The sequence below is a fragment of the Monopterus albus genome, unplaced genomic scaffold (assembly GCF_001952655.1).
Source record: "Monopterus albus unplaced genomic scaffold, M_albus_1.0 scaffold96.1, whole genome shotgun sequence".
NCBI classification, from domain to species: domain Eukaryota; kingdom Metazoa; phylum Chordata; class Actinopteri; order Synbranchiformes; family Synbranchidae; genus Monopterus; species Monopterus albus.
In genome coordinates, this window is record NW_018127976.1 from 4030024 (window position 1) to 4047119 (window position 17096).

General features: G+C 39.9%; 1 protein-coding gene across 1 annotated transcript in view; it reads left to right on the forward strand.

The window, feature by feature from the left end:
- Window positions 1-17096, forward strand: part of LOC109965141 (partitioning defective 3 homolog) — a 428297-nt gene that overhangs the window by 131118 nt on the left and 280083 nt on the right. Inside the window, exons 4-5 of the mRNA XM_020608934.1 lie at window positions 2083-2267; window positions 4629-4766. Coding sequence (XP_020464590.1) covers window positions 2083-2267; window positions 4629-4766 — 323 coding nt within the window. The remainder of the gene's footprint in view (window positions 1-2082; window positions 2268-4628; window positions 4767-17096) is intronic.

Below are 17096 nucleotides of genomic sequence, written 5' to 3' on the forward strand. Positions count from 1 at the left end.
ACAAAAAAGGAGGAGAGGCAGCGGCCGCCGAGCGGCCCTGACAAAAAAAGATAATCCAACTTTTTGGATGTCACTGTATTCTCTAATACATCTTTAAATAAACAAACTGATGTGTTAAAATTAAATTTCACTTCTAATCTATCTAGCAGCAATCCAAAAAGGCAAATAATCTGCAAAACCATGCTGAATACACTTACCAGATATACTGCTATCATACTTATTAACGCTGTCTTTTGAACAGTACGTTCTATACATTCAGTCATACTGGATTAGAAGCAGATTTTCATTTATTGTTGCATTTCTCCTTAAATCTTGGTTCCATCATTGTAATCTACATTCTAACAAAGTATCTAAAGAATGTGATTTCTACAGAATGTAACAGGTGTAATTGATAACATTTAAAACAACTGCATTCTATATTGTTATAAGTCAAACTTCCTGCTGTTAAAATGGTCTGTTGTAGATTTCTGCCTTCACACCCATAATTTTTATCTCATTACATAAAGCATTATATACTGTACTTCCTGCATTGCCACTGAACATTGACACTAGATAAATTGTCCAATATGGACATAAATTCTTGGAAACTGGCCTGTACATAAGTTTGCAAAACAATCACAAACCTTCACAGTATGTGGAAGCACTGTAAATCCTAAAATATATCTACTGCTACAAGTCAGCTTTATGTGCTAGCCCATAAGTACAGTCATAGATCATAAATAAATAAAAAAATCACAGTGAGCACAGACTGCAGGTGAGCAAGGACCTGGAGTGATTCACAGTGAGTGTAATAGTAGAATCAACTTCAGTTCCCATGGAGATCAACAGCCTTGCAAATAAAGGGTTAGTGAGAAAACATCAGAAACCCACAGAATTATCAAGTAGTATAGGACTAAATAATGGAAGTATGAGTGAAATAGGTTGGAGTGAAACAGTAATGAAAGAGAGTAGAATGTTTTATGACGTGAATTTATTAGAGCAAGGGCAGGTGAAAGACATGGGAGAAGGGACTTGGTTCACTGTTTCAAGAGAAATACCTGTACTTGAAGAGTTTGACAGAATATTGAAAGGCAGAGTGAGACTCTCTGTCTGGAATATACACACACTGGCAGTGATGTTGTTCCCATCTTGATTCTAGCGATTATACTATCTTCAATAGCGGAATAGCGGCTACCCTGCAGGTGGTCACAAGAAACACTTAAAATAGCATCCAGTCTTCTCATGGCATGAAATACATGTGAAATGTGCTACAGTGTGAGCTGTGATTAAAATATGCTGCACTCCCAGTAATACATGAATCTGGTGTATCAGATGGAACCTTAGCACCAGCATATGCTTGCTGCAATGATCCACCAGTGGATGACAGGTGGTTATTGACTATTTGCATAATTATGGGTGTAATGTGCAGACTGCAAGAATGTCATAAACAAATCCATATGGCCTTTTGGGAAAATCCAGATGATTCACATCACAGCTCATTGATATACTCACCGCCTTCCCTGTGTAACAGAAATCAGTAGGATTTCCCACTGAATGCTTTATCACAACTATGCTCCTGCTACTTGTTTTGGCAGCTCTGATCAAATGTGGGAACTGCATAGTCAGTCAGTGTGGCAGCAGTAACATGGCCCAGTGTTTCCTGAGTTCATAATCTGGAAATTTTCCAGAACCAGTTGGTAGTGCAGTTTTTTATTTATTTTTTTGTAATTACGCTTGCGATTGTTATTTATACAGTGGTTACACTGAGCAAGGTGGGACTCAAGCCAAGTTAAACCTTTTGTAGATGAGTTGTACAGTGTTTCCTTTTGAGCTCAGTGGACCTTTATATGAAAACAAATGTACTGATAATCACCACTTCCCATGATTCAGCAAACACAGTGCCATTTAGTAGAAGGTACTGCAGAGTTCTTGTCAGAGGCCCCAGAAATGTACCACTGTGCCACTGAATAAAGCAGCAATTGGCCTGACATGACTTACTGTAGCAATCATTCTCTTGGGTCTCATACCTGTTCTCATTCTATGGATCTAATTTTTCCCTTCTCCTCTTTTCTTTTGAACATTCTTATACTCTCCCATCTGCAGACATGCCTCTCCATGTCCGTCGCAGCAGTGATCCCTCCTTGGCTGACCTTCCTCTTGGTGAAGTTCTGGTTGGTTCAGAGGAACCATCCAGAAATAACCCAACGCGATGGTCCACAACAGCTGGATTTCAAAAGTATAGCCTTAAACCAAACACAAGCATTGGTACTGGAAGTCTGGAACGAAAGGTAAATTATACATCTGTGATGCATTGTTTAAAATGTGTGTTAAGCTTGACTTTTGACTTTTAAAATGAGAAATACTTCAAAAATACAACTTATTATGACATACCATTTATGTCAGGGTTTATGTGAAGACTCGACAGACAACAAATTCAGATATTATATTGATACTAACAGCATCTTGCCCAGATGCACTGGAACTGCATCAGTTATAATGTTAAAGATATGTGTGCTGAAATATTCAAGCATCCAACAGTCTGTTTTTAACTTCCTTACTGAGCTTTATTCCCTCATTTTCATTCCTTGTCTCTGCTGCCTTCCAAATCAAAGAAATAACCACTGATCTGAAACCTTTGTTGCCCTTCTTTCAGATATGCAGCAGTGGCATAGATAGTCTTTATCTGAAACTAATTCCTTCTGGTAGCACCCCTTCTAGTCTTGCAAAAAGATAAGGAGAGAGTGTTTAACACTTTCCCTTTGTTCTAAATTCACCTTTTTAAGTCTCTGATAAAAAAAATCGTAGTAAAGCACAGCTCAGGTACATCCTGCGGCTCCCAAAGAAAAGTGAAGGCAATTACCTTCTCAAAATGGCTGGCTTGACATAATGCTAACAGACCTTTACTTGTTGCATTGAAAGAGGTATGTTCCCAATGAATCAGGGAGGCTAAAATGAGATGAGTGTTTAAAACCTGACTTGGAAACCCACCACATGATTAATTTGTCTGGTACTGTTGTCTTAACCCTGTAAAGCCTGACACATCAAAAAATAGCCAGAACATTCAAATTTTTTGGAACTGAGATGTTTATTAAACCTTTTAACAAAATCCAAAAGAAAATTCAAGATTCAAGATTTTTATTTGCCATTTATGCATAGACAGACAGTCCAGGAATATAGGAATAAATGTGCCATATTATTTTGATTATTATTATTATTTTTGTATCACATTTGATACATGGGGCATTTTTGGTGATTTTTTTCCTTAGAAACTCACGTAGCAAATATGATACAAATGGTTTTATAGGGTTAAAGATATTTTATTGGTCAGACACCCAACAATATAACAGCACAAAAACATTTGCAGTGAAAGGGTTATTAAACCTTATCATTTTGAAAAGAAGCTTCCTTTTAGGTCCAAGTCAACTTGAGCCAATACATGCATAAAATGTTTATACAAAGTGCTAAAAATAGTCAGTTGGACTTGCTTGAATGTCTTGAAGATGTTTCATCTCTCCTCCAAGAAGATTCTTCAGTTCTGACTGACTGGTGGGGAGTTCTAGGTATTTATTTACCTTCTGCAGAGAGGTATCAGATGGCAGCCCCGGTTGAGCACTATCTAGAGTGTTTGTTGTTTTTCTTTATTTTCTTGGTTTTCTGTAACCCATCAGAAATTACATTCACCAGAGATAAACTCCTAAAGATCAGACAGCTCACTCCGGGCACTCTTTCTCTTATTTTTGCAAATGCAAAAACTTGCATAGACATTTTGGTCAGAGGGGCAGCAGCTCTCTATGGGACCTTGAGAAAAGGCCGACAAGGAAAGCTAATTACTTTAAGTTAAGCTATGGCAGCAAGGGACCCCTGCACTACTCCCACCCATTGACCTTCTCCTCGCTAATCGAACTTAATCTGACTTCACGTTCTGCTGCTTTCTACTTCATGGAGACTGGACTCAGCAAGTCCATCTCAGACTGTGCAATACTGTTTGTGCTCCACTGGGTTTGTGAGAATCACAGTGTAAAAACGGGTCTGGTTCTGTGGATTTCCTATAAACCTCACTGTTAAGACTTCTCTCATCATCAATGAGTATGGTACAGTCCAGAAAGGCCAGACTGTTTCCTCTGACATCCTCCTATGTGAACTTGATGTTGTGGTCCATTTCAGTGTTGTGCTCAGTGAAGGCTTCCACCTCCTGCAAGTTGCAAATGGGGCCACATTTGTGGTTACATCCCTTTTCAAAAATAGATAAAGTAACAAATCTTTTGTAAAACCCCCACCCCCATCCCTCAACTCCCGACATACACGCACTCTCTCTCTCTCGCTTTCTCTCTCTCACTGTCTCTCTGTATCTCTGCCTTTGTCTCTCTTTTAAATTAATTATGAAATTTTGAGGAATACTCAGAAGGTAATAGTAATCCTAAAGCCTAAGAAAAAAAAAAACCCAATAACCTTGTTTGTTTAAAAATAGTATTGTACAGCATTCAATTCACAGAATGAAAAAGCTGTTACCTGGTTATTACTATCATATAATGCCATTATTATCATTTTATTATATCATATGGCTCCTTTTTACCTTGTTATTACATGATTGTAGCCTCCGTGTTATAGTGCAGTGATGCTAATCCCTCCACCCTCCTGTTCCTCTGCAGGCTAGAGGACCCCATGACTACCGGAGTCTTCCTCGGGATGCAAGTGGCTGGACCACTCAGTTCCAGAGACAGATGACAAGATCCTCCCTCGGTGCCAACCATCCAATGGTGGACCAGTGGCTTGACAGACAGGAACAGGTACGGTTGGGGACTTAATCCCTTAAAATTTAAATTAAATTAAATTCAATTCAATTCAATAAATACATTTTGCACCGATGCTACAGATTTTAAATTTTAGAAAAAGAGTACTACTGGATTTGTACAGGGTAGTGGAGTATTGGAATTGGTTTGGAAGGAGAAAAAGTTGAATGTGTGTGTCCCTGTCAAAAGGTTTTGTACATACTCCATGTGGCACTCTCTCTGAAAGTCTAGTTGCCCCAAAAATATGTTCTACTGAGTGACAGTAACATATGACATATACCATAAAGTAGCAAGAGCAGATGTATTTGTTCTGTATTCGTACTGTTGTATATCTATGCTGCATTGTGTCATAAAGTATCATATCTGATTATAGTGTAACAGCAGAGTAGTGACAGAGCAGTGATTAGACACAGACTACTCACTTCCCAAGCCAAAGTCAAACAGAAGCAGTAACTATCATCAGACATAATATTTCTGCTCTCTGTGGCAATAGTTTTCATAATTTACTAGTGTACACCATTACACCTCCACACTTCATATTTCCTCGTTCTCCACTCTCACTCTCTCTCTGGTCCCTCTACTCCTCAACCTGTCATAAAGGAGAAAAAAATGTTCCCTTTAAAAGTTATTAAAAGTGACAGAGGCTATCTGCTGGGAGAACCGGAATGACCTTGGGAGGTGTCAGACACGTCGAGCTTGACGTGAAGAGGATTTCTTCTACCACTTCTCATTCTCTGCCCATCAGTTCCTCAACTTCCTCCTCAGATCCACAAAGGAGGTGTTTAATTGATCTGTCCTTCATGTTGTAGAATAAGAAAAGAGCAATACGAGAGTGTGAAACATTCATAGGGGAAATAAAGAGTAAAGGGAATGCAAAAACAACTGAGGAAATTATGAAAGTGTTCAAATACAAAAGAGTCAACTGAGATCGAAGCTCTTGGCTTATTTCACAGATACCTTATCTGCATTGGATCCATTTATCCTTCCTAGATTATCACATATATACATGTCTAGGCTTCAGTAATGTGAGGTTCTACCAGGTCTGCCTGTCTCAGTCTAGTTGCACTGAAAATCTACCTAACCAGGGTTGCATATTACTGTTTTACTGGCCATAGTTTTTTGAGGTAATATTTCAATTTCTATGTATTGTTGTACAGTTTTTGTCTCCGGCTAGACCAAGGACAAAGTAGTCCCATGAAGAAGAAGTTATTACAGTGCAGTGTGTACTGTATTTTGTGCATGTGAAGCCACTGAAGTATTGCTATAATAGCTTTTTCAGTTTATTTTCTGGGATTTTGAAAAATATTATTTTTTGCTTTGAGTTTGATAAGAAGATAGATCAATGCCATGCTTATAATTGCACAGTAAATATTATGTACAGAAACCATCAACTATTTGCTAGCTTAGCATAAAGAGAAGCAAATGGAAACATTTAGCCTCGCTCTGTCCAAATGTAACAGAATTTACTGAACTGCACCTGCAATGCACGCTAGTTAACATCTTAACCTGTCTTATACATCACTGTGAAGTTACCAGCCAACAAGTGAAGGCATTAGTCACTGCACCAGAAAAGAAATACTGTTTCTAGTCTTTGTGCTAAACTAAGCTAAATCACTCCTATTTCTACTACAGATATGAAAATGTTTACAACCTTTTCATTCACAGTAAGTCATAGCAAACTATTCTTTTAACATAATGGCACAACATACCTTTGAATGAACATAACAGGCCTATCCTACAGTAATGAGTTGTTGCATTGTTGATGTATACTAAACCCTCAATATTTGGTGTACATATTATTAGACTGTGCAGCACCTATATTCAGTTTTATTTAAATTCCTGATTTTATCAATTATCAAAATAATTAGTAGAAATTATTGGAGTAGCTAAAAGAGAACAAAATGTTCCAAAATTAAATACCTTCCAAAGTTTTTACGTTAAAACTCACAAACAGCGAATAAATATGAGATTACTATTTTAGAGCAGATGTCTTACCAGCATCAGTATTTAAAAATGTAATGAATAACAGCAGGAGTGTCTCAGTGTAAGAATCTACATGGTGGCCAATAACTAGTTGCTGCTTGAGTCTGACAGCTGTATAACTAAGGTTATTCAAAAAACACAAAACCAAATCCGCTCATTAGAGGTGATACAGCGTGGGCTTCAAGGGGGCACCATATCAGCAGTTTCTTTTCTTCACTTAGTGCAATCTCAGTTTTGATTGCTGCCTTTCCCTCCCACATGTGTTGGTTTGATATTTTGTCTTTGATGGGTGGAAGCACTGCAGTATTGAATTATAAGATAAAAATACACTGCGTGGGTTAGTTAAAAAGAATTGTGATCAGTGCTAAAGAGCTGCTGGAGATAATGAATGCACAAACACACATGCGCCACCACAATAAGTGTGAGTGTGTGTGTGACCAGGTACCAATCACCTCAATACAAGTAATACCAGGTGCGTGCAAACGCACACACATCCCTTACAGGGTCCGTACATACACTTACTTTTGTTTCCAGGAGCCTTACTCTAACCTTAACTGGAACCGCTACTTGCCTAACCTTAACCTAGCTTTTTCCAAAGTGCCAGGCGCACCTCTCCTGGGGGGCACCAGAGGTTTTCAGGGGAGGCGCAGCCTGAGAAAATATAAACCAGAATATATAATTGTAAATATCAGCTAATGGCACACTAGCTAATGACAGTATTAGACCATGTAAACGAGTGTGGTGATCAAGACAAGAATTTTTTGATAGGAAACTAGGGGATTCCCAGTCACAGAAGAGAGTAATTGAGACATTTAACACTGTGAATATCGAGGCAACAGAAGCATCACACACAGCTAAGGCAGGTATATGGAATATGCACGATGTGAGATGATATGATATGAAATGAAAGGGAGAAGAGATAGGAGCCCTCTTTTCTGTTGACTGTAATGCTGTGGGGATTTTTGTCCAGTTTGCCCATGTTCCACATAATGATTGATTTGTACGATGATGGTTTGCTTCTTCAATTAATGACCAAACATACAGTAGGTACGGAGCTGAGTTTGTTTGGACAACGTGCATTAGACAGATCTTCTTGCTCTCCCTCTCAGCAGCAGATTGTTATTTTAGATAGCTGCTTCAACACAATGTATGATTTAGTTGAACTGAGGCAATTTTAGTAAGAATGTTGTTTATTTTTATTTTGTGATTGGACTGTGGAAGATTAATTGGTAAATAATTTCATAAAAGTGTAGTCTACAGTTTAAGTGTGAATGTGCGAGAACACTGGATACAGATTTTTTAATTATATTTTTATTTATTTAAAAAATCAATGTGTACTGTGGAATTGTGTTGTTAAAGTGTTTGCTTAAAAGAGGTTTACATTTATTGTTTAAAGCTATTACTGAATGGAACATACAGTAGGCTACACCAACAGTGATGATAGAAGTAATTTGTTTTGGGGGGGGGTGTTCACAATGTCCTCTGAGAGGAGGCTCACCTCCTCAAACTTTGAAAACCACTGCCCTAACCTTAGCCAAAGCCAACACTTTTTCTAACCTTACACCCAGTCATTTTCATAAAATTTCAATTAGTTGTGGGGCCCAGCCTCTGGTCCTTGCAAAGCAGTGGGTTACAAGTGTTTTGTCCCCACAAGTATAGATAAACAAGACCACACACACAGACACACTAATGCACCATTTATATTTGAGCAGGCCTTCCCACCCTTTGCTATAAATTAGGAATGTGAAGTCAGGCTGACTATAACGACACATTCACCTCAATGCTTAAAATACCAAAGAGGTTCTGGGGAGGTTGGATGCTCAATCTTAAATTCTGTCATTACCACAAGAACCCAGAAGTGATAGAGGGATTTGAAACAGGGTGCAGAGTAGTAACCATAAATGGTGCTTCTCTCAGTATTTTATTTGAAAATTACACAACCTGTGTCTGGTACCCTTATAAAATATGGCACACACATTTACACGTATCCTCAGCACACTGATCACAAGGCCATTTCACCTGGCAAGTGTCTTATGTTACCTAACCAGTCAATAAATTCACTTCAATGCCAAATAGTTTAAGCTGAGACTTTAGGAACTACAGCATCCCATACCCTCCTTTGTGTAGCATGGAGAAGAGTATGCTTTATCAGCCCATAGGCACCAAGGCCTTATGAGTTCTTCTTTATATATATAGATGATATTGTGGCATGCTAGGGTGTAGGGGGGCGCCAGCAGAGCTCCCGTCTGCCCCTGTGGACAGCGTCTGTGAGTTCCTGAGTTATTGTTGTAACATGTTCTGTTTTTGTGGGAGCGGTACCAGACCAGCTGGGCTGAGACACCATGACTGAGGGTTCTGGTGGGACTAATGGGCTTCGGCCATCATGTAAATAGTTGTGTTTGTAGTGATAATAATGTTGTGCGGGGTATGGCAAACACATTTGCTCACAAAAAGGCAGATTTTGTCTCCAGCTTCCTTCTTCATTGAGCCTTTATTACAATATTAACACTGATCCACAATTCTACTGATGAAAGCTCAGCAGCACATGCACACACATTCTGATCTGTCTGAGTGCCTCTCCACTGTCTTATTTGTGGCCTTGACGGACGGAGGCCATTTTCATGATCTCTACCAGAGGTGGGATTGACACCAGCAGTCAATCATAGAGGACTTTAACCCAGTCAAAATTTTTTGCATGGAGAGAGACAGATGTCTGAGGTGTTTCCAAAAAGTTCAGAGTTTTAGGAGACTGATAGCTGGGCATTTTATTATAAATGCTCATAATCATGTTTTATTTATAGAACAATAAAGAAATAGTTATCCTAATGTGGTCTGGACAAATTTATAGATGTGTTAAATTTTAGATATTTAATATACTATACAGTTCACAGAACCCCAGTAGATGGAATTTTTCATAGCTGTCTCACCCTGAGATGCTGAAGGCTCTGGACATTGTTGGACTGTCTTTGTTGATACGCCACACTGTTTCACTGAGGTCACTAACAATACCTGCAGACTGGCACACCAGGGTGGATAAGGATAATGACCTTTATTGGCCAAGTATGTTACACACAAGGAATTTGTTTCCAGTACAGAACCGATGGCAGCCATCTGCAGCGCCAACTCAATGGATGGCTCTAGCCATCGGGGGCAATGGGGGATGGTCATGGAACAGTGATCTCAAGGCACAGATTTAGAGACCTCAGAATCGTGGTTCTGTTGTCTTCATCACACCATGACTTTTAGCATTCACTGGGGCAGTTTGCAGCTGAGTGAGAAGCAGGGATGAGAGTAAGTGATCAAGTGTAAAATAGAGTGTGGGATTGACTGGCGGACTGGTACAGTGTCAACAGTAATACGACTGTTGTACTGCGCCATTAAGTACCACTGAGTCAGATGGGAAAGCTTTTGATTTACCTACTATCACTGCCTACTGTCTACTTAGCTACTACTTAGAAAATGCTCTTTCATAAAGTACAGCCCATAAATTGAAACAGCAAGATCTAGAGAGAGAAAATAAAACCTAATAGGGTCTAAAAAATGTCTCATTAGAAACATCTCTGATCAGACATCTTTGATCAAGTTTCCAACAGCTGGAATGTCTCCTTCTCTTTTTTGTCTAAATGAGACACCTTGTCTGGCGTGTTTAAAGGAAAGTGGCAAGGTGCCCAGCTAAGTCATCGAGCCAGCTTGTTGAAAGTTGACGAGTCTATTTGACTTCAAGCCAGAATAAGAGAGTGGAGAGTGTGAACACACTCCTCAATTTTTTATATTTTCGCATCCATTTTCCCACTAAACAAATGCAGCTCGCCATTTGTGAACTAATTTGTCAGTAAAATGTTAATGGTCTCCTTTTTTCTGACTCTCTCTTGTCAGAGAAAGGCCAACTGTTGTTTTGTTGTGAGGCATCAGTTTTGCATAATTAAATCTTAAAAACCAAGCCCATCTAATGAATGCCACTATGTGATTATGGATTAAATTAAAAGTGAAAATTCTGATATGTTTCAAATAAATATGACATGGTGTAATTCCAGTATTTTTCTACCTGGGTGTTATATACATTTATTGTTTTTGTTTAACTGCATAGTGGACCAGTTGGTTGATCTCTAGTTGGATCTTCTTCTCAAAGGGGTTCTCAAAATTGTTCAGGCCAGGGTGACCATAGCTTTCACTATACCAGTAGACATGCTGTTCATGTGAAGAAAATCTGTAAACTGGGAAAAGATTTGTGACTCCCTCTTCCTTTCTTCTTCTCCATAGGACAGTTTTTTTAAACATATGCAATGATTTTTGTTACTGACTTTCAGGATGGATGTGCAACCTCCTTAGATAGAGAAGTTGAGGCTATTGAATATGTCTTCCAGATACTGTAGGCCAGGGCTGCCCAATATGTCAATTGCAAAAGTAGTGTTGGTAGATCTCGTGTCAATATAATCAGCTTAGTTAATGCTTTCAAACGAAAAATGCAACATTTTGGGGAACTTCCAAAACCTCGCATCAGAGCTGGAGATGCAACAGAAAGCATGTATGCGACTTGACATCGCGCTACACAAAGCAGATTGACAATTGTCAGTCAGAGTTTGACAAACACTTTCAAGACTTTGCCTCACTCGAGCCAGTTGCTACATTTATGTGCTACCCATTTAGGGAAGATATTGAGGTTGATTCACTCGCATCAAAAATTGCAACGCTGTTTCACCTGAACTGGTCTGGAGTGGAGGATGAGATATTGACACTACAGACTGACATTCAGCTGAAGTCCTGGGCTAATGGACTGTTTTGGAACTTACAGAGGAAAAATACCCAAACATGAGGAAATGTGCCATTGACTGCATTATTTGGCTCTACTTATTTATGTGAGTCAGCATTTTCTCACACAGAGATTATTTAAGTCCAAATACCGCTCCACCATGACTGATGACCATTTGGAAGTCTGCTGGAGGCTGGATACCAGCAGCTACTGTCTGGACTATGCAGCCCTGGCTGATTCCATTCAGTGCAAGTCATCAGAGTAAACTTAATGACCAAAAAAGTACTGAACTGTAGTGTGTGCCTTAAGGATTCATGCAGTTATTCAAGGTGCACCAACATATATTGTGATTACATAAGGTATACTCTGTATATAAATAAATATATGTTTAGTATTTTAACTGTAGGTATATCATTTTAACTTGGTCATTTGAAAAGTAGCTCACAAGGTGAAAAAATGTGGGCACCCCTGCTATAGGCCATTTTCAACAGACACTGGCTCACAAAAAAAGTTTGGTAAAATCTCATAAACTTGGGGACCTTGCCGTGTAGCTCAAACACCCACTGCAAAACGACTATGTCATGATCAGCACAGTCGAGCAAGCTTAAAGTGCCCATGCCATGCTCATTTTGCTCGTTTCCAGCCATTTAATGTTTAATCTTGGGTGCCTCTAGATTAGCTTGGCACCCCTCATAACTCCAAATATTTTGTAATTGTTTTAGAATCAGAGAGCCAAAAAGCCTCTTACTTAAAATGAGAGGTCAGTTTGTGAAAGCACACAACTCCTAGCCTGCTGCTGGTGTTGTGTCGCAAGCGGAAAGCACAACAAACCGCGACAGCATTTATTAATATCAATTTCTCCTCTATAGATAGGTAAACAATGGTATATGTACTGATGAAAACAGACATGTAACACTCTAAACAAATCAGGTAATTGGGAAACCCCATATTTTAACTGGCATAATGTTGACATAGTAACTACTCCAGCTTTACAACAATTCTCTCTAACGTTGCAGAAAGAAGGCATGCAACGTGTGTTTTTTTTAACTTACCCTTAAGTCCCACCAAGTATTGGAAACATTACTCCCTCTCAAGTAGCTCCAAGGTCGGCAAATCCAGCCAGTGGTCGATGCGTCTTCCCCCACACGACCACATACAGTCCCAAAGTAGTGAAATTAATTCCAACAGGTAGTGTAGCGCCAACAATAACATCATGGATCATGAATCTGCTCCTTAACCAGCAACACATCACATGCAGCAGACACACTGGCCTCAAGCAGTCAAAACAGACAGGCACTGTGCTCCAGGCAAATCCAGCATTGAAAAGCTGATCAGTTACCGCCGCCAGGGTTTTCACAGGCTATCTGCTCATAGGTTAGACCTGGTAAGGTAAAACAATGAGTTCCTATACAGGAACATTCCCAGACATGCAGTAACCTCAGGCCCTGTATTTTCCTCCACATCCTCTGGTCACAGTGCAGCAGGAGGAGGTAAAATATATCCACAAAACCAGGCACAGTGAAAAAATTCCGCTTTTACAATGGCACTGGTGGATGTCAGGCAAGTTCACATGAATGGATTTTATGTCCATTCAAGGAGATCCTTAAACTATCATGTAATACTTTATTTTGTTAGAAAAAAAGTCTCGTAAGTGAGAGTTTGCAAGATGTGTATAAACCCAGTTGCTTTTACATAGAAATACTAGAGCATACGTACACCTCAGAGCTTTAAGTCACATCTAAGATGATAATTCAACGTTGCAACATTGTAGACAAGTCAAAAAACAAGGAAAAGCATGCCATGGGTCCTTTAACTGAAATACTTGTGACTTGACAAACTTCATAGTGTTCAAAACAGAGTGAAGTTCTGTGCTTGGCAGTGCAGCACGATGTCACCACAACATTTGGATTCATAGCCTTTATCGCTGCAATATCTTCTCACAGCTCAGTCTGGGAAATGCATCTCAGTCCATTGTGAATACATTCAACAGTTTGAATAATTCATCTCCCAGTGTTCTTTTGGACACTTCTTTACAGATGAGAAAATCCTCCAGTATTTTCAATCCCCATATACAGTGAACGAATACAATACAGTTGAACGGCATTAGATACATCTGTTGATTTGTCCAGATGAAGAGAAAATTGTTTGTTAGCAGGAATACAGTCTACCCAGTTGCTGGTATTGTCTGAAACCTCAATTCCTTGTCAAACACTATTCATCTTACTAGCTGTTTCTAATCCAAGCATACACGAACATCACAGAATTCACAGCTGGAAATTGGAGTCCTGTTTCTTGTTTTTACTATCTGCTGAGCCATCATGTAAGACCCCTCTATACTTTTTCCAAAACTGTAGCAAAGTTAATCATTTGCTTTTTCTGGCAGGTGTATTACCTTTTTTATTGGAAGAAGTCTCTGGGTTTACTTACATGTGCTAGTGGCTGTGTTTTTACACATTTTGGTCTCCCACTGCTACACTTGATAAATCCAAAGTCACTATAACTATCATCATACTTTCTTAGCTTTGCTGATTTGAGCTTTGTGTCACAACAACAGTACATATACAGTAGATCCTCTAAATCCATACTGTGTATAAATATATAAATTTCCCCACTCGCCCCACTTTGGGGCAGTCTTGTATTCCTTCCTTCAAGCTCGGGTCCTCTACCAGAGGCCTGGGAGCTTGAGGGTCCTGCGCAGTATCTTAGCTGTTCCTAGCACTGCACTCTTCTGGACAGAGATCTCAGATGTTGTTCCTGGGATCTATTGGAGCCACTCTCCCAGTTTGGGGGTCACAGCCCCCAATGTTCCTATTACCATGGGGACCACTTGTGCCTTCTTTCTGTACACTATGCCAGCCACTTGGTTATGGTGTTCCATGTATGCTCTGCCTGCTAGCATCTTGCACCTCACTGTTATGTGCTGGATTGTCTCAGGGGCATCTTTGCACAGCCTGCACCTGGGGTCCTGTCTGGTATGGTAGACCCCTGATCTTGTACTTAGAGCTGGTTCTTGTGCTGCCAGGATTAGTGCTTCTGTGCTGTCTTTCAGTCCAGCCACTGGTAGGATTTTTTGATATCATATTTGACGGTGGTACATACCGTGCAGAGGTTTGTCCTTCTGTGAGGGTTCCTGCTCTTCCTTCCCTTGTTCCTCTAGTTTCTGCTGCCTGAGGTATTCACTAAGCATGTCATCACTTGGGGCCATCTTCCTGATGTATTCATGGATCTTTGTTGTTTCATCCCTGGATAGTGGCTCTGACACTCACTAATCATCGGCCTCCTTCCTTCCACTTAGTGTACAGTCTCAGGTGCTGGACTTGGGGTGAACCCCGCCGTGCATTGTAAGGAGCTTCCTTGTCTTGATGTCAGTGGCCTTTATGGCCGTCTCTGGATGTCGCCCGGGTCAACAAGGTTCGCGTCAGGTGTTGAGGAACCAGGGCAATTTGATGAGAAGTGGGCTACTGGAACAAGACATTCATGGACAAGAGAGGAGAAAAGGGAACTGTTGGAATGCTACTATACAAGTAATCCCAGTGAGAGGGGTTACATGCGGAGGATGTGGGACCTATGGACACTTTGAAACCCAACATCTACACTAACATTGAAGCAACTAGTAGCTCAGTGCTATAACATCCGCAATAAGCACCTGCTATCACAACTAGAGATCGACGAGGTACAACATGAATGCTTCAGCAAGGGGGAGCCAGCACGACAGGTCAGGGGGGAGATATCATCATCACCCCCACAATTGGAGATTGGGTACCAAGCCCCAGTAACAGGCCTGGATGAGCTTGTAATCTTTTTTTCCACCACAAGCAGTGTTCCAGTTAGCTCACAAGCTATCGGTTCATTGGGTGACTGCAGTAAAGCCTTTACTGATTTTCATCACTCATAGTAACATGTGACACAGCACATATCAAATTTACATTGGCCTAAAACTATTTTAAGTATAACAGTAGTGTGTTTTAGCATAGTGAAGGTGGCATTCATGTTTATTAATGCCATTTTTATGAGGCTGTACAGTTTTAAAAATTATTTTGTGAACCCCCCAGCCAGGTGTGACAGGTTCTTGGGGATCTAGTAACTCAAGCTGTAGGAGGTTAGCATAAAATGCCGTGACTAAGAGCTAATTCACAGAGACACATTTTTGACATTCATCACTCACCTAGCTGTCTCATACAACAGATAAAATTCCATTGTAGCAAATGTCAGTCCACACTTACTCAAAAACACAGCCTTGAGATTTGAATCACCCCTGAACCCCCATATTTTTTACACTTCAAGTATGCATTATTATTTTTTTTTACTCCTGGCACATTTAGACAGCTGTTTATATCACACACATCCCCTGTGACTTATGTGTTGCAATCTTTTACTGTTTACCAGTACTGTTCTTTAAGCTCAATAGAATTTACATCACAGATGCTGAATGGGGATAAAAGTCCATGTGGGTTGAATTGATCAAACACTTCAGTAACACTTCTGCTCTGCTCACATCTAGCTTTTGGTGTGAATTCCAGTAATAGTAGTATATATACCACACATACAGAAGTTTACCTTTAAATGCAACTCACCTTTTTTTCTTCATTTCTTTGTGACTATACTGCTTTATTTTGAGATCCAGGTGCAAATGTTTGAAAACAAGCCAAACAATACCTTCATTTTTAATGAAAAATCTGTCAATATAGTGACATGCATCTCAGAATCGGAGCAGGCTTTTAAGTGTAGGATCTCAAAAGATAATGAATAAATAAACTGATAAATTATGACACTTCGGAAAACACTGACAAATTAATTCTGCATGAAAATTAGCATGCAATTCTCTGTGCTGTTGTTGGCAAGTGAACTTAGTGAGCCCACTTTCCTGACTAGCGTGTTGGTAAAGCCACATGGTGTAGAGACCTCGAGGCGAGCCGCGGGCAATGGTAGAGCAGCTGAGCATGGAAAACACAGTAACAACCCCCAAAGTCTCTCTGTCTAACACGCTCCGTCTTTCAGTCTTTTTCAGTCTGTACCCGTCTCTCTGAATTGACTACACCCATTTACTGTGCTTGTCTTTCCTTTCTCCAGTGCTGTCGGGTGGATGCAGTGTCTGTACAGTATGTGCCCATACTTATGTTTGGATAAATCTGGGCCAGTGTTTGATGAAGTGCAGGTCGAGAGGTTTGTTATGGGCAGGAGAGTTCACAGAAAAAGCACTCCGCAATGTGTCATTTTTCCAATGCCTATTTCCTGCTATGGCTCTCACTGTAACATTTCATCTAATCTGCTATGTAGTTCTTTGTTCTTCTCTTTTCTCAAGGAGCAGTACAAAATCTCAAATGATGTATGTTCTTTTAACACAGGTAATCTCACATATTGTTACTTTCTTTAAGGCTTTTTTTTAATATGGGCAGTTAGTGTAATAAACTCACATCTACTGAGCAATATCTTTTAAAAAGAAGAATCCAAGAATAATTACTTCAGATGGACATTTTTTACATGGTGGAGCCTTTTTTCCTTCCATATATCCTGTGTAAATGGCAGCTCACCAGAGACCCTCCAGTTCAGCTGAGAGTCTGAGTGAGAACAATGTGGCCTTCAGCTTTACAAAA